This window comes from Helianthus annuus, chromosome 14 (genome assembly GCF_002127325.2).
Source record: "Helianthus annuus cultivar XRQ/B chromosome 14, HanXRQr2.0-SUNRISE, whole genome shotgun sequence".
NCBI lineage: Eukaryota > Viridiplantae > Streptophyta > Magnoliopsida > Asterales > Asteraceae > Helianthus > Helianthus annuus.
The window spans coordinates 58,387,628-58,414,570 of NC_035446.2; the positions used below are offsets into that span (position 1 = coordinate 58,387,628).

At 35.9% G+C, this 26,943-nt stretch overlaps 1 protein-coding gene across 1 annotated transcript; it reads right to left on the minus strand.

Moving 5' to 3' along the window:
* Positions 1-12,696: 12,696 nt before the first annotated feature.
* On the minus strand, positions 12,697-13,440 carry LOC110906716 (putative F-box protein At1g12855). The gene has a single exon (XM_022151811.1). The coding sequence runs from the start codon at positions 13,438-13,440 to the stop codon at positions 12,697-12,699; it is 744 nt and encodes a 247-aa protein (XP_022007503.1).
* Between the last annotated feature and the right edge of the window lie 13,503 nt (positions 13,441-26,943).

The following is a 26,943-nucleotide window of genomic DNA, read 5'->3' on the forward strand; positions in this document are numbered from 1 at the left end:
GTTGGCCTTTCGTTCGTTCAAGGGGCAATACCCTTTCACCCAATCAAGAGCCAAGGGCCATTTTCAGTAACCACAACATTTTGACAAGTGGATGCTTAGGATCGTGGCACGAAAATCAAGAAACGATCCTAACGGCTCTACTTTTCCTATAAATACCCCCCCTTTTGCTAAAAACTCACACAATCTAATCAAAATGCTCTAAGTTGATGCCATTGCTTCATACCTGAGCTCTTTGATCTAGATTAGCATTCGGGGACCCTCCGTAAGTCTTCTTTCGTTCTTTTATTCGCTTTTCGAGTCCGAAAGTCAACGTTTTGTTGACTTTCTGCATTGACCAGCCTATGGTCAACACGAAGTTCATTAGAACTTCATAACGTGAGCGTGATCACGATGGTTATAGTCCGTAGTGACTATACCTACTGATTACCACGTTATCTAGGCTCAGTGACGAGTCGTAGTTTCGGCCAAAATGCGCATTCTTGCATATTTTGTAACCAAACTACTCGTGAGCATCAAAACCGTTTGTTTTGATGCCAAACCTGTTTTCTAAACTTAGTTAAGCATGTTCTAACATGCTTAGCTCGTCACTTTTAGTTTAGTGCTTATATACGGTCGTAAGGTAAGCGATCTAAACAATCGCTTATACTTTCGAACCCGACCCATTTGGTCGATCATTAGGATCCGACCAAACACATTAGGTGACCATAGCTATAACCTTCCGAGGTTATACCTTGTGGTCGCAATGTTAGGCGTTCCAAACGCGTTCTACGCGAACGACGCGTTAAGGTAGCATAAGCTACCTAAACGGGTCGTGATGGGTCGCAAGCACTTAGGTTAGGTTTCATTTTAGTATGTAGGCTTTGTTAAACCATATTACACGAGTCTCCATACTCGTTGGTTTACGAACCTGCATACTATCCGTTCCTCCGATTTTAGGTCCGGTATATTAACATAGCTACCTATTAGGTGCCGTTTGATATTCCGTGATCTAGCATTGTTTGGTTATTACACAAGAACTCCAAAGCAATCTCAGGTGAGTACATTGAACCCCTCTTTTACTGTTTTCCAAACTGTTTTGGGGTGAAACACATGTGTCTACCTGTTACTTTCATGCTTTCCATGTTTTCACATCATATACCTGCTATGTTCGTTAGTACATATTAGTACATGATTTCATTACATTTCATGCTATGTATGCCCATTGTGTGCGTACTTAGTACATTGCTTTACAATACATTTCATGCTATGTATGCCCATTGTGTGCGTACTTAGTACATTGCTTTACAATACATTTCATGCTATGTATGCCCATTGTGTGCGTACTTAGTACATTGCTTTACATTACATTTCATGCTATGTATGCCCATTGTGTGCGTACTTAGTACATTGCTTTACAATACGTTTCATGCTATGTATGCCCATTGTGTGCGTACTTAGTACATTGCTTTACAATACATTTCATGCTATGTATGCCCATTGTGTGCGTACTTAGTACATTGCTTTACAATACGTTTCATGCTATGTATGCCCATTGTGTGCGTACTTAGTACATTGTTTCACATTGCATTTCATGCTATTTATGCCCATTGTGTGCATACTTAGTACACTTGTTTACTTCACATGCCTTCATTTTGGTACAACATTTGGTTTGTTTAACATGGAACAATACATTCATTAACATTAGCTACGCCGTTCGTTAGTAGGTAGTGGTACCATAGGAATTGACAACTCCCGTTCCTGAAATCCTGGGTTTGTTTGGATTGGAAGGAATGACCGAATTCGATATACATAACTTAGATAAACCATTAATTTGTTTAAGGGTTTATCGCCACAGTCTCAAGGCTTGGATGTATGCATATTTCACAATACCGCATAAATGTTAATATCAATAGAGCATGCACTTTTCCACAGAACATAACGTTGATTTAAACCACGTTTTACTTCAACGACTTGTTTTGTGCATTTTACATATGGTTTAAGTTGATACATTTCGCTTACCGTACATGATACATTTTGGGATACACATTACATGATTTACATGGAACATAAACACGTTGACATTGACATACACATTTGGTGGTTTACATTGAACATAGACATGGTTTACACAATAACACTTGACAATTGAGTTATACAAGAACAATCTTACATGGTGGATGGTTTGGGTAAATGGTTTGAGTAACGTAGAGTATGTAATATGATGCAAACATGGTGGATACGCCGCTGGTACTTCCTATATATAAATGTTTGTATAATATTACATGTCTTAGCGTTATCTAAATCATTTCAGTTTAGACATATAACATTTATACAAATAACATACTTTTCATAAAACATTGTCTTACAAAACAACTTATCTTATTCAACTCATTTTACTAGGTTATTCATTTAACCTTATGTTTATCTATACATATCATCTGATATTATCGTTTTTCAAATGGTATCAAAGCGAGACAAATTACAAGGTTCATGACTGACTGTTATTAGACATTTATTTAAAACTCAAGTCATGAATCCCACTTTCACAAAACCTATGTATCTCACAGGCATTTTTATGCTGACGTACCTACTTTCACATGTGTTTTCAGGAGCTGTTCCATAAGATGTTGATCACGATACTAGGGCGGACCTGTGCCTTAGAGACTAAAAGTGAAGATAGAACTAGTATAACTATGTTTTGAATTCTGTACTTCCTTTTAAGACAATGTAACACCCATGTTTGATAAATAAAATGTAACTTTAATTTCCATGGTTGTATAACAATTAATTCTGTCCACAACACTCCCCGACGTTTTCCGCCGCGGTTGCATGTTATACGCGGTCGGGGTGTGACAGAAGAGTTGGTATCAGAGCCAATGGTTATAGGGAATTAGGTTATTAGTAATGCTTTGACCTAGACTATAACTTTCTAGGACCCTAACACAAGTTATCTTGTGTTTAGAGTTTAAAACATGCACATCACCTATCCTTAGGTGATAACCACAACGAGAACTTCGGTTCCGAATCCGCTTTGAAAATTAATCATCTGTTCGAGGATGATTGATTACTAGGTTTTGAACCCTCTGTTATATGGTTTTGAACCTCTTTGGGTTTCAAAAATCCCGTCAAAGTTCTCAGGCTCAATAATCTTGTGTTTCACAAGGTTTAATGGATAAGGAATTTCCTTATCACATAACACCTGCTCTTGAACTGAAGGACAATGGATCGTATTACTTCATGGACCGTTTGTGGGTCCCAAGCCAAGATAATCTTCGTACCTTGCTTATGGATGAAGCCCATAAGTCTCGTTATTCCATTCATCCTGGCTCAGATAAGATGTATAAGGATCTTCGTATTCAGTATTGGTGGCCTGGTATGAAGAAAGACATTACCTTATACGTATCAAAATGCCTTACTTATCTTAAGGTTAAGGCTGAACATCAGCGTCCTTCCGGTTTATTGGAGCAACCAGAGATCCCAGTTTGGAAATGAGAAAACATTACTATGGATCTCATTACTAAACTCTCGCGCACAAAGAAGGGTCGCAATGCCATCTGGGTAGTCGTTGATCGTCTTACCAAGTCAGCGCATTTCTTGCCAATCCGTGAGGATTTTTCGGCTGAAAAACTTGCTCAAATCTACGTGGATGAAATTGTAGCTCGACATGGTGTTCCTTTGAACATCATTTCTGACAGAGATGCTCGTTTCACTTCTCATTTTTGGAGAACCATGCAATCTGCTATGGGGTCCCAACTTAATCTGAGCACAGCTTATCACCCGCAAACGGATGGACAATCTGAAAGAACAATCCAGACACTGGAGGATATGCTTAGAGCTTGTGTGATCGATTTTGGTGGTAGTTGGGATTCACATCTTCCGTTGATTGAATTCTCCCACAACAACAGTTATCACTCCAGCATCAACATGGCTCCTTTCGAGGCTCTCTATGGTCGAAAATGTCGTTCACCAGTCTGCTAGAATGAGATTGGCGAGGCTCAACTTACTGGACCTGCCCTCATTTTAGAGACAACAGATAAGGTAAAGAAAGTTCGTGATAACCTTCAGACAGCTAGAAGCCGTCAAAAGAGTTACGCGGACCTAAAACGCAAGCCCTTGGATTTTCAAGTCGGTGATCGTGTATTACTTAAGGTCTCACCTTGGAAAGGTGTGATCAGATTTGGAAAGAAAGGAAAACTTGCACCTAGATACGTTGGACCATTCAAGATCGTCGAAAGAATCGGTAAGGTAGCCTACAGACTTGAGTTACCTCCTGAACTTTGAAATGTTCATCCAACCTTTCACGTGTCCAATCTCAAGAGGTGTTTAGCTGATGAGAACCTCCACATACCGCTTGACGAAATTCGTGTTGATAAAACTCTGAAATTTGTTGAGAAACCAATGGAAATCATGGAACGTGAAGTCAAGTGGCTTAAACGCAAGCGCATTCCTTTGGTCAAGGTTCGCTGGGAATCTAAACGTGGACCCAAGTTTACTTGGGAACGTGAAGATCAAATGAAGGCGAAATATCCGCATCTATTTCCACGAGTTTCCTCTAAATAAATTTCGGGACGAAATTTCCACAAGTAGGGGAGACTGTAACATTTGTGCTTGTAATCATTGTGAACAGTTCTATTATCAATAAAACAATGTTATTTGATCCCATTGTTTGTTTGGTTGTGTTTTACATTTTTCATGTTTTGACTTTTGTTCAATTTCAAACTCTACATCGTTTTCTGGAGAATTATACGCTAACTGGTGCTTAAACGTACTCAGTTTAACGCTACAAATACTCCGGAACATCAACATATACTCAACATACCTTAAATAACCTTTACATAACTTTTTTGAAGGCTTTGGTATAGCAAAAACAAGTTAATTCGCTTACAGGGACTAAACTTGACAAACTGCGAAAGTATGCCAATTTGAACTATAGCGAACATTCCGGAACATGTCCATAAGTTAAACATACCATAAATATCCTTTACATAGCTTAGAAATAGGCTTTGAGGGGTTTGGTATGCTAAAACAAACTTTTGGATCATTCAGGGGCTAAAAGTGTCAAAAAGTGCACAAGTTTGCACTTTTATGCATAACTTACGTTCTGAATACATCCGGACATCCAAAAATTTATGTAAGCATCCTAATATTATGCCTTAGTGTTTGGCATGAGAAAAATCCATTCGTCGTGTCATTTGGATCATTTTTCGCGCTTATGCGCATTCCGTCGTAATTAAGCGAACATCGCGATCGTACGGTCAAACGAACCAACATTCGGAACATTTTTGAGCATGTTTCATGTCCACAATGTTTAGGCATCATTTTAGGGCCCTAAAGTTAGCTTTACGGGCCTTAGAAGTGTCGGAAATGGCTTAAATACATAACAGGGACTAAAACTGTAATTTCTGAAAGTTTGGGCGGATCAGACAGGGCCAGGCGGCCCGCCTGAGCCTTGTGTGAATCCTGACGCAGGACGCGTGGGACTAACAGACCAGATTCAATGTTTGAATCCACTTGCAGTTGGCCTTTCGTTCGTTCAAGGGGCAATACCATTTCACCCAATCAAGAGCCAAGGGCCATTTTCAGTAACCACAACATTTTGACAAGTGGATGCTTAGGATCGTGGCACGAAAATCAAGAAACGATCCTAACGGCTCTACTTTTCCTATAAATACCCCCCTTTTGCTAAAAACTCACACAATCTGATCAAAATGCTCTAAGTTGATGCCATTGCTTCATACCTGAGCTCTTTGATCTAGATTAGCATTCCGGGACCCTCCGTAAGTCTTCTTTCGTTCTTTTATTCGCTTTTCGAGTCCGAAAGTCAACGTTTTGTTGACTTTCTGCATTGACCAGCCTATGGTCAACACGAAGTTCATTAGAACTTCATAACGTGAGCGTGATCACGATGGTTATAGTCCGTAGTGACTATACCTACTGATTACCACGTTATCTAGGCTCAGTGACGAGTCGTAGTTTCGGCCAAAATGCGCATTCTTGCGTATTTTGTAACCAAACTACTCGTGAGCATCAAAGCCGTTTGTTTTGATGCCAAACCTGTTTTCTAAACTTAGTTAAGCATGTTCTAACATGCTTAGCTCGTCACTTTTAGTTTAGTGCTTATATAGGGTCGTAAGGTAAGCGATCTAAACAATCGCTTATACTTTCGAACCCGACCCATTTGGTCGATCATTAGGATCCGACCAAACACATTAGGTGACCATAGCTATAACCTTCCGAGGTTATACCTTGTGGTCGCAATGTTAGGCGTTCCAAACGCGTTCTACGCGAACGACGCGTTAAGGTAGCATAAGCTACCTAAACGGGTCGTGATGGGTCGCAAGCACTTAGGTTAGGTTTCATTTTAGTATGTAGGCTTTGTTAAACCATATTACACGAGTCTCCATACTCGTTGGTTTACGAACCCGCATACTATCCGTTCCTCCGATTTTAGGTCCGGTATATTAACATAGCTACCTATTAGGTGCCGTTTGATATTCCGTGATCTAGCATTGTTTGGTTATTACACAAGAACTCCAAAGCAATCTCAGGTGAGTACATTGAACCCCTCTTTTACTGTTTTCCAAACTGTTTTGGGGTGAAACACATGTGCCTACCTGTTACTTTCATGCTTTCCATGTTTTCACATCATATACCTGCTATGTTCGTTAGTACATATTAGTACATGATTTCATTACATTTCATGCTATGTATGCCCATTGTGTGCGTACTTAGTACATTGCTTTACAATACATTTCATGCTATGTATGCCCATTGTGTGCGTACTTAGTACATTGCTTTACAATACATTTCATGCTATGTATGCCCATTGTGTGCGTACTTAGTACATTGCTTTACATTACATTTCATGCTATGTATGCCCATTGTGTGCGTACTTAGTACATTGCTTTACAATACGTTTCATGCTATGTATGCCCATTGTGTGCGTACTTAGTACATTGATTTACAATACATTTCATGCTATGTATGCCCATTGTGTGCGTACTTAGTACATTGCTTTACATTACATTTCATGCTATGTATGCCCATTGTGTGCGTACTTAGTACATTGCTTTATAATACGTTTCATGCTATGTATGCCCATTGTGTGCGTACTTAGTACATTGTTTCACATTGCATTTCATGCTATTTATGCCCATTGTGTGCATACTTAGTACAATTGTTTACATCACATGCCTTCATTTTGGTACAACATTTGGTTTGTTTAACATGGAACAATACATTCATTAACATTAGCTACGCCGTTCGTTAGTAGGTAGTGGTACCATAGGAATTGACAACTCCCGTTCCTGAAATCCTGGGTTTGTTTGGATTGGAAGGAATGAACGAATTCGATATACATAACTTAGATAAACCATTAATTTGTTTAAGGGTTTATCGCCACAGTCTCAAGGCTTGGATGTATGCATATTTCACAATACCGCATAAATGTTAACATCAATAGAGCATGCACTTTTCCACAGAACATAACGTTGATTTAAACCACGTTTTACTTCAACGACTTGTTTTGTGCATTTTACATATGGTTTAAGTTGATACATTTCGCTTACCGTACATGATACATTTTGGGATACACATTACATGATTTACATTGAACATAAACACGTTGACATTGACATACACATTTGGTGGTTTACATTGAACATAGACATTTGACATGGTTTACACAATAACACTTGACAATTGAGTTATACAAGAACAATCTTACATGGTGGATGGTTTGGGTAAATGGTTTGAGTAACGTGGAGTATGTAATATGATGCAAACATGGTGGATACGCCGCTGGTATTTCCTATATATAAATGTTTGTATAATATTACATGTCTTAGCGTTATCTAAATCATTTCAGTTTAGACATATAACATTTATACAAATAACATACTTTTCATAAAACATTGTCTTACAAAACAACTTATCTTATTCAACTCATTTTACTAGGTTATTCATTTAACCTTACGTTTATCTATACATATCATCTGATATTATCGTTTTTCAAATGGTATCAAAGCGAGACAAATTACAAGGTTCATGACTGACTGTTATTAGACATTTCTTTAAAACTCAAGTCATGAATCCCACTTTCACAAAACCTATGTATCTCACAGGCATTTTTATGCTGACGTACCTACTTTCACATGTGTTTTCAGGAGCTGTTCCATAAGATGTTGATCATGATACTAGGGCGGACCTGTGCCTTAGAGACTAAAAGTGAAGATAGAACTAGTATAACTATGTTTTGAATTCTGTACTTCCTTTTAAGACAATGTAACACCCGTGTTTGATAAATAAAATGTAACTTTAATTTCTATGGTTGTATAACAATTAATTTTGTCCACAACACTCCCCGACGTTTTCCGCCGCGGTTGCATGTTATACGCGGTCGGGGTGTGACAGAAGGTCTTCTATAATGTACTTCGTTAGCAAATATCCTCCAAGATGCTTCGCAAGCTGATATATAGCGGCAATCGTAATACTCTTTGATCTCGTCTTGTGGTTGCTCTTCCGGTTGATTATCACCATGCACAACAGCTATAGTGGCTCTATCAGGACCTTTATTGATGTATTTAAAAAGATATTTTATAGACGCGGCTTGATTGCACCATTCAACGTTGATATGAGCTTGATATCTTTTCAATAATTTTTTGTTGTAGGGAACCACACTCCTGTTATCAAGGTCAACTTTATTTTTCACAACAGAAGCACCATTGTTTCTCCTTCTGTATAATGGAAACCCGTTTGAATCTAGTGTTGTATGATCTTGAAACTTTTTTGGAAAGCCTTTTGAACACTTCATATCTACCATACATGGAGAGCTCAACCTGGCATTACCACATGGACCATGTATCATATACTCTTTCACCAGGATGAATAATTCTGGATCTTCATCTCTGTTTGGAATTTCTGCAGATATAAATGAATCAACATGGTCCACAGTAGGTAATTTGAATTCAGGTTCCATGAATAAGCATAAATGGGCATGAGGCAAACCACGTTTTTGGAACTCGATAGTGTAAACAACTACAGAAAAAAAAAAAAACAAAGTGTTAGGTTTGATGATGACTAATAATTGAATTATTTTTTTAACATCACATGCTGAAGCTTTGCCTAATAGATGATTCTTTTTTAAATCTTTGCAGATTGAATCGAGTTTTATTTTGAACAATCTAGACAGGATATCAGGCCTATCTTCCGGACTAAGATTGGTGTCTTTGAGAAACCGTTGAACTTCTGGCCATTTGGGATTGCATGTTATGGTTATAAAATAATCTGGATAACCAAAGCATTTACACAGAGCCATAGCGTCTAAATAGTTTTGCATCATATATCGTGCTCCACCAGTAAAAGAAGACGGCAAAAAAATACGTTTTCCAGCTTTAGATATATCATCTTGACCTTTACTTCGTAATTTACGGAGGCTTTCATATGTGTCGGACCTAAGATCTTTTTGTTGATATCGTATGTACCTAAGTCTCTCGCTCTCTATCATAGTATACGCGTCAACCAAGAACTGCTGGAATAGCCTCTTAGAATTAAGGATTAATGAAAACTGATTTATACGATCCTGGATACGATACGCAAAGAACTCTCTCATAGTACACTTTGGACGTGTTTTGTTAACAACATCAACAACACCTCTATGAGGGATATCAATTCTGTAGCCATCATCTCCGTACGGAAACAAAATCGGATATTGTAGTGCGAGATATGATGGATGCAACTCACAAATTCTTTTAACTTCACCTGTTTGAGTCTCAACTACAATATCTCTATTGTCAACGACATTTTCGATATCACCAACAATGAGAGCAGCAATCTCACCAGCCGTTGGTAAGTTATACGTGCGACCATCTTTTTCTCTTGTTCCAATTATTCGAAGCTTCACATTTACATTAGGGTTGTCTTGGAAGGAATCCCTAACTCTTCTATAAGTTTTGACCAACTCATTGTCCTTGTCTAGTACATCCTTTATATGTTCAATTAGTTTACGATCAACAGTTGCCGAAGAAGAAAAAGATGCACCATCTGAACCACTGTTACAAAAATGTTATCAAATATTATTCAAATTGTCATAAAATAAGAATTAGTAAGCTAAAAAAATGGATTTATACTAACAATATGCAATGGAATTTACCTAAATATCGATTGCCTGTTTGAAATTTTGTTCTCAGCATCATATATGTATAGTTGGCAAAATTTTGGTTGCGCTCCATTGTCTGGCATAAGGCTTCCAATTGTATGATAATTCTCACCGCTAATTCTAAAGCAAAAAGGACCATTGCCTCTGTTAACCGTCAAATCAACCTTACCACCTATTGAAGTAAATGCGAACATTGAATTGTAACGGCGAATATTTTTCAAAAAGTGCTTGCTTTCATCACCATTGTTACTAAACAGGATTCGATAACTTCCTCTGGCATCTTTGTAATCTGGAATCTCTACTATGCCATAAGAACAACAAATGAAATAACAAACTTTTCCATCCTTTTTTTCTTCCTTTTCCTTTTTCTGCATTCCACAACTTTGCATTACATACTTCACAAGTAACGCATTGGTCACCATGATCCAAATAATTTGTTTTGAAAATTAACAAAAAAATGTTAACACTGTTATTTAATAAAGAAGATAACATTATGTCGACACATTTAATACTTTATGGACCGAAGAATACAAATTATTAGAAATGTACCTTTTGAAACACCTTTCAAGGGATCTTGAACTACAATCTGCTCTGTGGTAAAATCAATAATTGGTATTGGAGAAGTAATTCGTGGTCTACCAATTAACTTATGTTTACCGGATGACAACCTTTCAAAAGAAGAATTTTGAAGAATACCGGATGGGCCACTAAATGACGTAATGTTAAACGCAATATGACCCGGAGTAGCGTCTGCTGGTTGAGTACCATTGTTCGTAAGACAACTTAAATTACCTAATAATATATATAAAAAAAGTTTTTTATTAATCTTCATGATATAAATTTATATAAAAAAAACATTGACTTGTATAAAACTTAATAAGTATTTACTTGTTGCCATGAATGATCCAGTTCGATTAGGAATGACATTTGGAGTTGCTTCTAGATAAGGAGAGCTACGTAAATTCCTATTGGAATATGATATACTATGTCTCAGAGGAGATCTTGTATTCTCCAAGTTTACTTCCCTTAAACGGCTGTTATCTATATATACAAATTAGAAAATATTGGTAGATAAAGATAACATTAAAAAAATATAAGATTACGCTGAATTAAACATAGATAGCAATATTGTGAAATGCAAGTTTAGTAAAATAAGTTATTTTAAATACGGCTATTATAAATGACAAAAAAAAAACTAACCTTCAGATAAAACAGATAATTGTTGTGTAACAGTCGGAATAGAAGGAGTTGGTATCGAATCAGTTGTTATGACCATTGTATGGTCAACATTTGATGGACATCCATGTATCTTAGAACTTTTGTTATCCAATAATACTTTCCTAATTTTCCGACTATGTCTTGCCTGATCTTGTGTAACGATGGGAACGACAACTAAAACAACAACATACACACAAGTTATAAAAAATAGATAAAAATCACTTAACATCAAGGTACAAACACAGGAAACTAAAAAAGTTAGTCAATTAGTACTGTTAGTAATTGTCGATAATGGCCTTCTACCTCTACGAACTGTAAGGGAATAAAAAAATACACAGTTTAGCAAAACAGATTGTTTGTTAAGATATACATGATAAAAAATAAACGTAATACAATATATAAAATTAATTTAATTTTTCTGGTAAACTAAAGAGGTTTGAATATTTATAACAACTTAAATTACCAGTTGTATTATTTGTAGATGCATTCGTATTTAAGATGCCTGAAACACCTGTAATTAAGATGATTAAAATATATATAAAGATGTACATAAAATAAAACTTTATGAAATAGAAATCGAGATTTAAAGTAACGACATTACCGTTAGAAATGTTTTCCTTTCCTTTGTTGTAAGATTCAGATGAAGTTGTAAGATTCAGATGAAAACTCGTTTTTTCTTTTAGACATTCCTGAAATTATAATGTGATACGATTTAAGAATGCGACAATCCAAAATTGTAGTAATGTTTAATGTATTTAAGTATGAGATTCTAAACATTCTTATTATTAGATAGTAATTGATACGTCAATTATATTATCCTAAATTAGCATTATACAACCACAAAATAAATGCATCACAAAAACTAAAAATATTACAAACAGAAACAAAACACAAATGAGGTCAATACATAACTTCAAATGCTGTATTAAACCAATGAAAAAAGATAATATAATAAGGTCTTTAGTTATTCAACTTCAGATAGGATATAAGATAAAAAACTTGAAACAATAATATAAAAATTTCTAAACTATAGGCGACATAGTGGTCTCGATAAATAAGGCTCCTTTAGGACCGGTGTAGTCATCAACATGTTGGAGGTACTCGAAAGATTCGTTGGAAAGGTCAACTTCAACAATATCACCCCAAATGCTTGTTATGAGCCACTTGTTGTCTTGAATTATATTATTCCTTCGACGCCTTTCAAGATAATCAACAACATGAGGCGTATTGAAAGAAAACACCTTGACCCAAGCCTCATCTTCAAATTTGAACAAATCAGCATATAGGTTTTCAGACCGTCCAACAACAATGACGTGCAACTTCATTACAATGCTCAAAAAATGTCATTGCCAAGGATTCAAATCCAAAACCGCGGGAAAAGGAATTGTGCTGAAAGTTTCTGAAACAACGTCGAAAGCTACCATGTGTCTCTCACCTGGTGGAAACCAATAATTGGAAACCATAAAATAAATGCTTCTACCAGAATAAATACCGGGAGACCATGAATAATATGTTGAAGCATAATTAGTGACGCTCAATGAATTTATCTTTCTCCATGACTCATGACGACGTGAGTAAACTCGAGCATTAAGAACATTACGGTAACGATTGATGTGGAGAACTTTGAGATCGTTCGAGTCGTCAAAGTACATTCCACCAGTATCAGCGTTTCGCTCAAAATTACGATCAAAGTAGTCATCGGCCAAAATTTTAAAGCGCCTTGTTGTTGGATTCCAAAGAATGAGCTCACAAAACATCATTTCATTGCAAATTAATAGCAGACCTTTAAAGGACGCTAAAACACGTAAGTAAGAAGGATGGACATTAGATGGAGAAATTATGGTTTTGCTTGTATCGGCTTGCAAATTACCGCCTACTATGTTGTCAACAACAATTGTGTTGTCTTTTAAGGAAAGAAGCTTCTTTTGTAGCGAACTTATAATTCGCCGAGAATGCATAATCTCAAAATTATTATTTGACAATTCATCCCGAAAAAATTTGGATAGACACTTGAAACGGCCTATAGCTTTTGCAGGCAGTCTTGTGAAAATTTCGTCCACAATCAATTCAGACCCAAGCTTCTCCATTTTATGATATAATTTTGCTACAATAGAAGATATAACAAATAAAAAAATAGTTTATGTATATGTTAAAAAAATATTTTTCATTATTTCTTTCTATGATTAGACAATAAATTTTTAATTCAAACTTATTATGTGTAACAATAAACGAAATTAAAGATAATATCAAAAACACGTAACCATCTTTAAAATTGTATTACAACATATAAGAACGTTAATTAAGAATCTTTAAAATGGTATCAAAAGATATAATAACGTTAATTTAACTTGTTAATTTAAACAGTATATGTATGTATAATAATGTTATTAGTACAATGAAAGAATGAACAACAAAAACAAATTGTAATTGTAATACACATTAAAAGTTTACGTATATGTTACAATAGATATAACAGTAGAAGATGTAACATATCAAATAATTTAGTTTATGTATATGTTAAAATAACCTAATAAAAATTTTTATATATGCTTATAGACGAAAATTTTATAATATTAAGTTATTATGTGTAACAATAAACGAAATTAACTATAACCGGAAACAATTACATGGTATAAAAATAAAAAGCAATAAGATTCAAAAATATAAACATTGGGTGTCATGTACGCATGAAAGTTAATACTTCCGTATGGCTATTTATAGATTAATATTTACACAGTTAAGGTTAACAATTTAAATTGTAATCTGGAAATAAGAGGTAGACTGAATACTAATACAAATAAGAGTACATGATCATGTAAGTTTTATTAGAAAAAAAAACATTGTTATTAAGAACAAAAAAAAACCAAACAGATCAAAAGAAATCAAAATATATTAGGTTGATATTAATATAAATCGATGAATGATGAAATAGATAATAGCCATACCTTTGATCGTGTAGAATGGATTGACATAAACTTTAAATGTTAGATGTGAATGAAACACAATGAAAGAAAGGTATTTATAATAGATGATGGGTTCGAAATTTTTTAAATCAATTTCCAGATTTTAAATTTGGTTATGAAAATTTACTAAAATACTCAAATCAAGGTGATCGAATTTCTTTGATTTAGCAGTTCCCAAAAATAATGTAAACGTTAATTTATAGTAATATAAAAAGTGGTTTTTGAAACTTTAAAAGTTAAACATACTATGTAAAATTTTACATCATAATAATAGATTCTAAATTTGTAAACATAATTATCTTCTCATTTAAAAACTAAATTTATGTATGGAGTATCCATTGCTAAATATAAACGACATCAAAAAATTAGAAATAAGAATTACAATAGTTTGTTTATTTTACAAAATAAACACGTTATTGTTTTTTTTTTTAAATTCCATTTGTTTGTTTTTAAAAAGATATTAAATTGAAAATTCTAATTGTTTGTGTAAAAAAATATTAATGTCTCTTTATTGATCAAATAAAACAATGTATCAAAATGACTTGTTTCAAAACTATGCTTGTAAAGTATGTTGTAAAAATATTAGGTGTATTGTATGTAAAATCATAAATGTTTAAATTGCTTATATTTATGCTTATGATTATAATGTCTTTATAAAAATAATGAAACATTTAAAAAGAAATAATATGTACTGGATATATTAATTTAATTTCCAAAAACAATTAAATTTAATTAATACCTTTAACTAACATGGCTTCATATGATTATTGCAAGTTAATCTTTACGTTGATAAGTAACATTCATATTCATAATATAATACTCTAATTTGTAACACTAAAAGGCATAACATGGTTGTACTTTGTGCAAGAGTGATGTTTAAAGCATTTGGTATTTGTACTTTGGGTTTATAGGTTTGTAAACTGTTTAGGGCTTAGGTCCCCCTTTTACCCCTTTCACCATCAGGTTCCCCCCTTTACCCCTCTCCACCAGCAACGACAGAGAGAGAAGAGATAACAGACGAAGGCGGTGATGATTCACGACGGGGATGTGACCGCTCATAACAGCGGTGGATTACAGAAAGAAAGTGAAAACGGACGGAACACTGGTTAGGGTTCCGGAAATCTGTTCACCAGTGTCGTCCCTCGATAGAACCCTACCAACGGTCGGTTACTGGGTAACAACAAAGAGGGTTATGTATCTCAGAACAGAATAGAAGATGGTGATGAGTCGGATATCGGGAGTTCCGGCGAGGTCTGGCAAATCCTCTGGTAAGCATCCTCTCTATCGCATGATACATCTATGGCGCCTTGCTTAAGACTGACATAGGAATTAGGTTAGTGAAATGTTGAAGCTGTATAATTAATTAGTTTCAGATAGCAAAGTTAATTTTTATGAACTTCATGTATAAAGTTTCAGATTGTTTTCTATTTGCTTATGAACTTCATGTATAAATAGGAAGATTTGCTTGGTTCACTTATTAATTGATTGATCATTAACATTTATATATACTCTATTTTGCAACATTTGTGTGCAATAGGAGTTGTACCATGTGCTTCATTTGGTTGTACCACTTTTGAAGGCTTGATGCTTATATTGGCCAGAGAGGGCGGTGGGTGATTCATCACACACGTCGCACCCTCATGTAAATCTTTACCACTAAACGCACACAGATCACTCAATTTCACAAAGATCACTCAATTTCACAAATGTCTTCCCAGGAAGCAAAGCGACGACCCCCAGTGAACCCTCACTTTCAAGATGACAGTACCCATTGTAATCTCCGCGAATCGGAATTGCTAGGAGGTATGCCAACGATGATGCAAACGGTTTTGAAAAATGTTTCCAAAACAAAATTTTCAATACTTTGAAAAAATTTGATGCAATGTGTTGTTGTACATGTAGTTTCATTGGTGTTTTCTGCCTTTTGCTCATGTATACATGTAGCTTCATTGGTGTTTTGTGCCTGGAGTGAGAGGTAGGAAGCACAACCACATAGACCTTTTCAATGACTATGTCAATATATTTGTACTTGGTATTTAGAGCTTAAACAATAAATATTGTAAGATAGAAAATCAATGAGATCAGGAACTTCTCGATGACTTTTATTGATAGCTTGGTTTTAAAATGCGCGCAATAGGAGCGCATAATGCGCGCATCACATGATGCAATGATGGGATCGCATTGCGTGTTGTGGTTCCGTGATGCGCGCATCACATGATGTGGTCTAATGTGGCGCCTTATGCAGTTGACTGGTATTTGAACAAATTAGATCTTTAATTGAACAAATCTTACTATAGATGATGAGAATATATTATATTTTAGTGTTTAAAGGTTTACAAGTTGAAATATTAGCTCTATATATTTTTTTAGTATTATTAAATAAAGAACACCGCGCATACGTGATGCGTGCGCTTCACATATTGCGCATCACGCATCGGATTTTGGGATCAAAACGCATTGGATCACTACACACATTTTAAAACCAAGATTGATAGATAACGCGGTACAAGGAAAGCAAGACTGGCCCAATTTATCTAGACTGAGAAAGCAAACAAAAAAGTACTGAAACAGGAGAAGGTCTATAAACTGGTAAGCTAACAGTTAAAATGTCACGTGTATGAATGCAGAAGTTCCTGAACCAAGTTTTGAATCATTCTTCTTCGATATCTCAGGTTGTTGTTGGTAAGGTATTGGGAAACTACAGTCTCTAAATTGTGAGTACTTTGTTTCTCTCGATTACACTAGACATCCACACACTGCTTCTAATATCTCTTATACTTTTAATTATTATTTTAGGTAAGGCAGCTGTTGTGTCTTTTCGAGCCTACTTGATGGATCAAGTCATCATGATTCTCAAACAACGGCTGATGGTGAGCATTATTGGTCTTTCGTTTTCTCTTTAGCTACTTAATTAGAAATTATAACAATTTTTTAACAAAAGAAATTATATTAAGGGTGTTTTGTTTCATCAGGCACTTCCTTACACGTTACACCGTTTTCCAGCCACAAGCACTGGAACTTTGTGCATGCGTAAGTACACCATAATATTATCTACTTATCTTTGTTTTGACTTAATGTTTTAATTCATGTGTTTATAAGTAATTAAAGACTTGAAGTTGCTATAAATTCTAAGATGCACCATTTGAATGAATGTATGCAGAAAGTAGCTGCAGCATTTGGTGATATAAGGAAAGCTCTTGGTATCTGCAGGTTGGTATTTCTTTATAATTATTTATAATTGTTTTACGGTCTACAAATTCTCGTAAATTCTTTAAGGCGGAAATTGATCTTGAGCTTTTATTTCGCTTTCCAGGGGTGCGATAGAGATGATTGAAACTGAGCTTAGAGAATCTACCTGCACTTCAACTTTGACATCCATGGTAATAGTTTTCATTAAATAACTTTTTACGTTTTTTTTTCATCTGATGAAAAGTAAAATTCATAAGCTTGTTTAAATAGTTATCTAATTTTCTCTACTTCATTTTCATGTAGGTGAGGGTTGATCATATGGCTATTGCTTTGTCTAGGGCTTACAAATCACCAATAGTCGACACTATACAATCCCTTCCACAGCATCAACAGGTACCGTTTTAAACACAATTAAACACATTTGTTTCAGTGTTTTCATTTAAATAGGTCAAAATGAACAGGTCATAAACGTCTAAGTCATTTCATTCAAAGATTTAGATAACTATTTATTTTTATATTGCATTGTAAACACAACTAAACTCAATTCTCTATATACTAAGAATGGCCAAAAGTCAAAACAAGATTAGTGGGTCAATGGTCAACCCGATCTTTCCTTTGAAGTAGACTAATTTCCTACCGTCTCTTTGGTGTAGATTGTACTATGTTCTGTTGTGAAGCTGTTTCGTAAAGGAAAGAAGGATACAACAATAGGAGAGGTAAGATAATCTATTCTAATCAAAATTAGTTATTTTACAGTTGAACAAGTTTTATATTGATATCTGCAAATCAACATTGATACCGCCAGTTGGTATAATGGAACTTTCATGCATGTGTAGAGTGCTAGGTGATCAGGTAACCAACCATCTGCACCTATCAATCGACTTTTTATCTATTAAATATTAAAAAAAATGTCTTTTTTGTTGCAAATTCTTATAAATTGCTATCATTTTATAGGGAATTCTAAAACTCGGTCAATCCCGAGATGATAATTTAAGGAGACTGACATTGCAAGTAGATGAAGCCGACATCAGTTTTGCATTGCAGGTACAATAAACAATTTGTGTACATTTTTTTGTCAAAATGGGCGTGTATCTAACCTAATTGATGTAACTTAATGACAACCAACTTAACATAAATAAAAATATAGCCCCCGCCGCATCGCGACGGGTTACTTTTCTAGTTTTCATCTAAATGATAAAGTGGGTTAGAAATTTCTATTAACCACTCCTTTTTTTGTCTTTTTGCTCATTTAAATAAATGATATAATGATCATTTTGTTTCTAATTTTATTTTAATTAAACAACCCCAAAAACATATAAATAAAACGATAACTTAACCCCCACCTCTCTCTCTTTCTTTCTCTCTCCCTTTCTTTCCCTCTTTAGAAAACACTACCACACACCATCTCAACCGCAACCTCCAGCTTCATCCGTCGGAGAACAACCAAAAACCGATCACATTATTGCCTCCTGGACGAACTACTCCTGCTAATATGCATCGAAATCAACAACTCAAAATCTCTTTGCATTTTCAACCTAATCTCCAAGTGTTTCTCCACCATTGTTCGCCAAACGCCGTCGTTATTCCTCACATTTCCTCGCTATAATCCTAATAACCGTGACGAGAATTTACCTAAAAAACTATTCAATTACTTATCTGAATCCTTCTTCAGGAAGCCTCCGCAATCGCGATGGTGGTATTCTCTATAGATGGAGAGAGAAGGGGAGGGGGTTAGGTTGGGTGTGGGTTTTATTTATATGTTTTCGGGGTTTTTTATTATTTATTCTTGTTAGATTTCATAAAATGTGTGTGTGTGTATTCGATTAAGTTAAACGGACAACATGTTGCACCGCAACCCCTATTTGAATTGCAAAACTAATCCTACTAAAGACAAAGCGGCTCTTAAGGGTCTAGAAATTACTATTCACGACCCACTGGATCTTGTTGAGGGATTCCACGGCCTTCGGGGCTAGATAACCAAATGTATCAAAAGCGAATGGGATAAACACCTGTTGATTCTCTAAACAAGCTTTCTCGTGTTTAGCGACTTTGCCTGATTTCGCCTTCAACGCTGCTCGGCCAGCAACAAACCCATTATCTCTAAGTCCAACAAGAGGGGACACTCCTGTAAGGCCCACACAGGCGTGTTTTCCCTTGCCCACCCAAACATAAGAATATCAGTTGGCCGAAGAGTAGACCTCCCATCGAGCGGATCCATCAGAAAGTTCACCGGAGCCTCTTTTTTAGCCGAAATCTCTGCTCGCTTTAGGACATCATAAAGAATATCCCTAACCAAATCATGTATGTATTTAAATCCAGGGAATTCCTTACAATGGACCGCATGCTCACCAAAAGTATCTAAACAAGCCTTACGGCAAAAAGGGGAGTGTGTAACAGAAATTTCTAACCCAGTTTGCCATTTGGATGAAAATGGCAACAAATATGAAACCTTAGGTACCCAGAAACGAAAACTTTCATTTTTGAACTAAAGTGGTAAAAGTGACCTAAACTCAGGGACTATTTTGGCATTTTACTCTTTATCTTAAATCTATTATTTATATAGTTATTGTTTAATGAGTTTTATATAAAATATAATTAAAATGTGTAATAACATTTAATTAAAGTATGTAATGTAACTAGGCCTAGGGCTGTAAACGAACCGAACGTTCAGTAAACAGTTCGTAAACCGTCAGGCGGGAAGTTCGTTTACGTTCATTCATTTAGTAAATGAACGAACACGAACAAGAGATGCTGTGCGTTAAGTTAAACGAACGTACATGAACAAAGCTTGTGTTCGTTCATTTACATTCGTGAACATTTGGTAATGTCTTCATATATGTTCTTCCATTTATGTTTATTTGTGTTTGTTCCTTTAAATGTTTCTATAACTTGTATTTTTGTTTTATTGTTTTTAGTTTTTAAAAATTTGAAACCCTAGTTATATTATATGTCTCCCATAACATCACCCGTTTGACCATTTAAATTTGAGTTTGTATTAAAACTTGACAAACCTCTTAATTTTGTGTTAATCATGTTTCTGCTAATTATGTCAAATGTGTTCGGATAATTATATTAAGTGGTTATTTATGTTTTTGATGGATTCTTCGTAATCTTTTGTGATAAAAAATGCAAAATTCATTCTAGAGATGAATACATATTCGTATTCGTTTGAGTTCATAAACGTTGTTTGTGTTTATCTATGTTCATGAACATTTGTGTCTCTTAAGTGTTTATAAAACGTTCATTTCCTTAATGAACAAACACGAACAAGAAATCTTGTTTGGTAAACGGCCATGAACACTTCATGAACAGACTCATTCCTTAATGAACGAACACGAACATGAACAAGACCTTGTTCGTGCTCGTTTACAGCCCTAGCTAGACCATTAAGTTAACTTGGTGTCTAGGCCCGAACCGATAACAATTCGAGTCGAACTGATTTGGCTTGATATTTTTAACTGAGATAGATATGAGCTAGTATTCCTATTCGTCGGTTTGATTAGCTGAGATAGAAGATGTGTTGGTGCAGTCATCTGTCGCCTTCGTCTAATGTCGAGTCTTGGTCTCGTTGCGGATCCGGTCAGCCATGACATCACATGTGACATCATCTTGATGACATCACATGTGATGTCATCACATGTCATCATATGTCAAAAAGCCATCAAACGACAAAGGTTGTTTGATTTTGATATTGTAAAAGTAGCCATTTTGTGATTGGACCATATGAGGGTTCAATAAGATGACTACAACTGATGGTCCTATGGGAAGATTCAATCACAAAAGACAAAAAGTTTATAAGGTCCAATGGCAAGTTCGCTTTTACTGCAAAGAAGTCATGTGGAACCGCTTTTATGATCAAAGTGTGGAATCGCCTTTACAGCAAGCATGTGGAACCGCCTTTACGGTTTAGTGTAGGACCGCCTTTGTGGCATGTCTCTATGGGCGGTTCCAAACTAGTATAAATAGGATACTTTGTCAATTCATTTGTAACGTTGTTCAGATTTGGTACCGAGGTATTGCCGGTTTTCCTTGTAATCGAATACATTGTTAAATCAATATACAAGAGGTTTAGAGTGTAATACAAGCTGTGTACGCATCCGTTTCCTTGTTTCCGCCTCTGAAACGGAGTTGAGCTCTTCCGAACGACTCGTTTAGGTCGGAGATCGATCCTACAATTGGTATCAGAGCCAAGGAGGAGGAGATCTCGCATATTCAGCTTGTTTTTCATCATTTTTCTGCTTCTACACCCTTCTTTTTCGAAAAACGCAACTTTTTACGGTCAAAGTTGCTCCAAATTCTCACAATATGTGCGGAATCATGATTTAACAAAACCTGGAAATTTTCAGACCTTAATTCGGCTTAAATTTGATTAAAATTGAATTTTTGCTTAAAAGCGGTTCGTGACATCACTACGTGAACCGCTCGAAAATTCTGTCGTGAACCGCTCGTAATAAATGCCTTAAAAGCGGGTGCCATATAAGCGGTTCAATCTACTTCCAAATAAGCGGGTGCCATATATATGAACCGCTCGAAAATATATGTTCTGGATCGCTCATAAACATTGATATGAACCGCTCGTAAAAATATGCTTTGAACCGCTCATAGGACGTACCGCTCAAGTGAGGACAGCTTTTTGAGACAAATCTATGAACCGCTTATTGAGTCAGTCGTGCCCCGCTTATAGGTCATCCATCTGGCTCGCTTTTGTGACCGTCATTGTCTAAGTCAATATTTCATGTGATAATGCATGGAGTCGTGTGCTGCGTTTAATGATATTGATAAGTAATTGCATGTGTTGTTGTTAGTAAATCAAGAAAGTAATAAATGCACTGATAAGTTGAGTAGCAATAAAAAAAAACACAATATATAGCTGTAGCCGCCAGAGAAGTTTGCACGTGAATTCAGTTTAGGAGACCCAATTATCTTTGTAAGTGCCGCCCATTAACCGCCCATATTAAAATTGTTGTGAACTAAAATTGTCGGCAGCCCTTGAAGATTATTGGTCCAAACATTCGGCCCTATTACGGCCCAGTAAACAGCTCACACATAGCCGCCCCACTATCCAATAAATGTCAATAAACAGTTAACCCAATACTCTTGTAAAAGGACTATTACTCTTGTAAAGCCTATTAAAAATCTTGCACCGCTCATTTAGTATCATTGGTTCAATACTGTTTAATAAATGCCGCCCCATTAAAGTGTAAATGGCCCAATCCACTAAAAAATAGTTACCCAATATCAATATCAGTTGCCGAAATTTGAACCTATCAAAATCAGTTGTAATAAAAAGTTTGTCACCCCAATGATAAATGTGTTAAGTTGATCAAGTCTTGTGTGTTTTTAGTTCAAAGTGTCAACAGAATCTACAGGTTGTGTACTCAGGTCTCGTGAGTTGTGGTTTCTGTCAGTTCACACAGTCTGAAGTTCAAAAGTTTCAAAGGGTCAAGTTGTGTGTAAACGATTTGGGTCATTCAGTCCGCACAGTTGGTCAACGTTCAGTTCGCACAGTTCATCAAATCTTCAGTCTGCACAGAATATTCATCAGTTCGAGTACCAGTTCGTTTCCATTAATTGATAAATTTTTAAAACTGATTGTGTTTTTGCTTGTGTGTTTTCAGGTATTTCCCGAAGCATCATTTGCACTTTGAAACATGGTTGAAGAGTTCTACAATGCATTCGCGACACCTGTTGCCCCTGTAACTCCTGCTGAAGCGTTGTATAATGAGAATGAGTCGGGCACTCATCAAAAACCGCCGAAACTCATGTACATTGAAGATTTTCAGGGATGGAGAAATCGATTTGAGAATTGGGTTCAAGCGTACAGATTCGATGCTTGGTTTTCGCTGATAAAAGACTATGAGAAACCAAAGAATGAGCGTGGTTTGGAAAAGGGTTTCAATGATTTTACTGAAGTTGATAAGTTGAAGTATACAAGTGAGAAGATGATGATCAGCATCCTTCAGCAAGCAGTTAAAGAAGATATCTTCGTCTTACTTCAACATAACGGAACAGCTAAATCCATTTGGGAAGCGTTGATTCAGAAATTCAGAGGGAGTGCTGATATGATCAAAAACAAGAAGGCATTATTGAAGAAATCGTTTGACATGTTTACTGCATTTGATCATGAAACAACCAAGCAGACTATTGATAGATACTGTCATTTGGTGTTGGAAATGGGTAGGTTGAATATAGTGAAAGATGATGATGAGTGGGTTGATAAGTTAGCAGAGGCGTTACCACAGCATAAGTGGGGAACGTATTTGATGGTTGTGAAACTTATGAGAAAGTCCGAGAACATGAATTTGGCTCAGTTTATTCAGAAAATCGAAGAGCAGGAGCTGGATATTCAAAAGACAGCTATCATGACAAATCCAAATGCAAAGCAAGATGTCAGTCTATATTATCGGGGAAACAAGTTTGAGACCACTCCCAATCTTAGTCCAAAGATTAGTACTGCATTCAGTGCTGATGATTCTGCCAGTCCTCATGCAAGTACTACAACTCAGAGTGGTGGATCTACTTCATCATTCTCAAGCTTTGATCCTAACATCAACACACCTAGTCCTCAAAAGCAAAATTCTACAAATTTGCAATGCAATGTGACACTGAACATCCAGAATGGTCAAAGTCTTTCTCCTGAAGTGGCAAAGCAACACATGGCATGTCTTGTCGCTATGTTAGAATCGTATAAAAGTTTGATTGCAGGTAAAATTGGCAATCCGATGCTCACAAAAGAAGACTACGACCAAATCGATGCAGAAGAGCTTGAGTTGATGGATGTGAAGTGGTGCTTGGCCAGTGCATGTAGGAGAGCTGAAAAATTTCAACAGATTACGGGCAGAGACGAGTTTCGAGGAATGGCTACTTCTCCACTTGGTTTTGACAAGTCAAAGGTTACCTGTTTCCGATGTAAAGGAAAGGGTCACTTTAAACGGGAATGTAAGAACCAAGAGTCAACTGGTAGCCAAGAAAAGAGCAATTATTATCAGAAATCGATCTTTCATCAAATCGATCAAAAACCTCAACAAAAGGAACCGCAAACTGCTCATGGGAGAATGATTGAAGAAGCCAATAGGAAAGCTTATTATGGGATAATTGATCAAAATGATGAAGTTGTTGCACAGGGATTTAGCTGGGACAAGTATATGCCTAGTGAAACAAAATCCAATGTGGCACTTGTTACCAGGATTCTGGATGAAAATGAAGTTTGTCAGAAAAGAATTCCGATATTTCCAGATCTTGGAAGTGATGTTGATACGGACGATGAGGAAGAGTATCTTAACAAATGTAGAAAAAGCATTGATCCTGACAGTTTTAATTTTTTCTATGCAGATAAAGTTGAGATGCTGAATCAGAAGAAGATTGATCGATTGCAGAGAGAACTAGAGGCTGCAAAGCTACTCGTTGTTGAAAAATCGAAGACTGAAGCTGTAGTAGCAAAAGATGAAGCAACTGCTGAGAATGCACCAGAAAAGATTGTTGAAATAGAGAAAGTGATTGAGAAAATTGTCGAAGTCGAGAAACTTGTGGAAGTTGAGAAAATTGTTGAAAAGATAGTCGAAGTAGAAAAGATTGTCGAAATAGAAAAGATTGTCGAAGTCGAGAAAATTGTAGAAGTTGAGAAGACTGTCGAAGTCGAAAAGATAGTTGAAAAGGTAATTGAAGTTGCTAAGCCTTGCGAGAAGTGTTCCGAATCTTGCAAAGAATGTGATGAGAAAGACAAAAAGTTTGCTGAGTTGGAGAAATTGAAGGAAGATTTACTGTCAGATGTGAAGTACGTTAAAGAGTCATACGACGTATTGAACAGGACAGTTGACAGTTTGAAAAGAGCAAATGCAGAATTTGAAAAATCAAATGACAAGATGAGTGCTACTTTGATGACAAAGCAAAGCGTCATTAATGATTATATCGAAGATTGTGCTAACTTGAAGAAGGAGTTGGAACTTGAGAAAATCGAGAGTGAAAGGATCAACCGATTACTTTTGAGTTATACTACTTGTGATTATCTGATTGATCGGGTTTATCCTACTGTCGCAGGTCTTGAAGCTTTCAAGAAGAAAGGAAAAGAAGAGGATACTGGTAAGAAACCAAGTGTCAAGTATAACAGATGTCCGCCTCCTATCTATGAAAGTTATTCCCCCAGAAAACCAAACGAGGAACAAGTAGACAAGGCTCTAAACATCAAATTAAAGTCTGAAATCACTGATGAATTACCAGACAATATTGATGTTACATTCACAGCGTCTGACACTGATCATGAGTCCGAGTTAGTTAAAAGAGTTGTCGATCAGGTGTTGGATACGGATGAAGAGTCAAAACCGGAGTCTAAGTCTGAAAGTTCGAGTTTGTCAGAAAAGAGTCCGAGTTCACCGGTTAACAGGGTTTACAATAGAGAATTCTTGTTATCAAAATCTAATTTGAATGATGGGTCAATCAAAGTAGCATATACTTTGATCGATTCAGACAAATTATATTCTGATGAGGAATTCCCAATAAGAAGTGTCAAAACTGAAATGATCAAACAGGTTTTCAAATTAACAGAAATTAATATTTCTGAAATAAAAGATTTAAATCTTACTGACAAACCTAAAAAGTACACTTCAAGAGTTCAACAGAGATTGAACAAGAAAAAGGGTTACGATTATGGTTCAGGTTATCGAAAGAAACCAAACCATAATGGTAATCTCAAAAAGAAAGGTCTTGGATTCAATTATTCAGAAAATCATAAAAATCAGAAAACTTATAAACCAAAAACAAACTTTGTTTCAGGTGGAAGTTCTGAAGATGAGCAAAAGAAACCGTTCTGGAAGCAGTCGAATCAAGAGTTTCTTGCTGAAGTGAGGAAGAATGTGAGAAAATCTGCTCAGAGAGTTGACAGAAGAACCTGTTTCAAATGCTAAGAAGTTGGACACATAGCATGGAATTGCCCCAAGACCAACTACCAAAAACAGGGAGTTTCTTCTAACTCTGTTTTGAGAAAAACTTGTGTTGATAAGAAAGAACAACCTGTGAAAAATGTTAAAAAGTTTGAAAATTCTACTTCTGAGGAAGGAGAAAGTTCAAAACGTTTTTACAAAAGAAAAGGTGATATGAACAAGCAAAAGTGGGTTGTTAAATCTGAGGGTAATTCTGACAATGAATCTGATTCCATAAAATCAGAGGAGTCATGTGTTGAGAAAAAGATTGATAATTCCGTTCCAGTGGTGAACGATGAGAATTTTCCGAAATTGTCAAAGGAAAATTTGATGAAGAAAGTTGGAAAGGTAGAGATTTCAAATCAATTCTTCGCCGATAAAGGAGAATTTGATGTTGATAAGGCTTTCAATGGGAAAGTCAAACACATTTTTGGGAAGATGGTTGATAAAAAGGTAAAAGGTGCTAAAGAGTTTTATAAATCAAAATGTTGGTGGGACAGATGTGTTCCAAAGTCACCCAAGG

What these genes read in the sequence shown, in the direction of transcription:
- LOC110906716 (XM_022151811.1), bottom strand. Translation starts at nt 13,440, where the DNA reads ATGGAGAAGCTTGGGTCTGAATTGATTGTGGACGAAATTTTCACAAGA.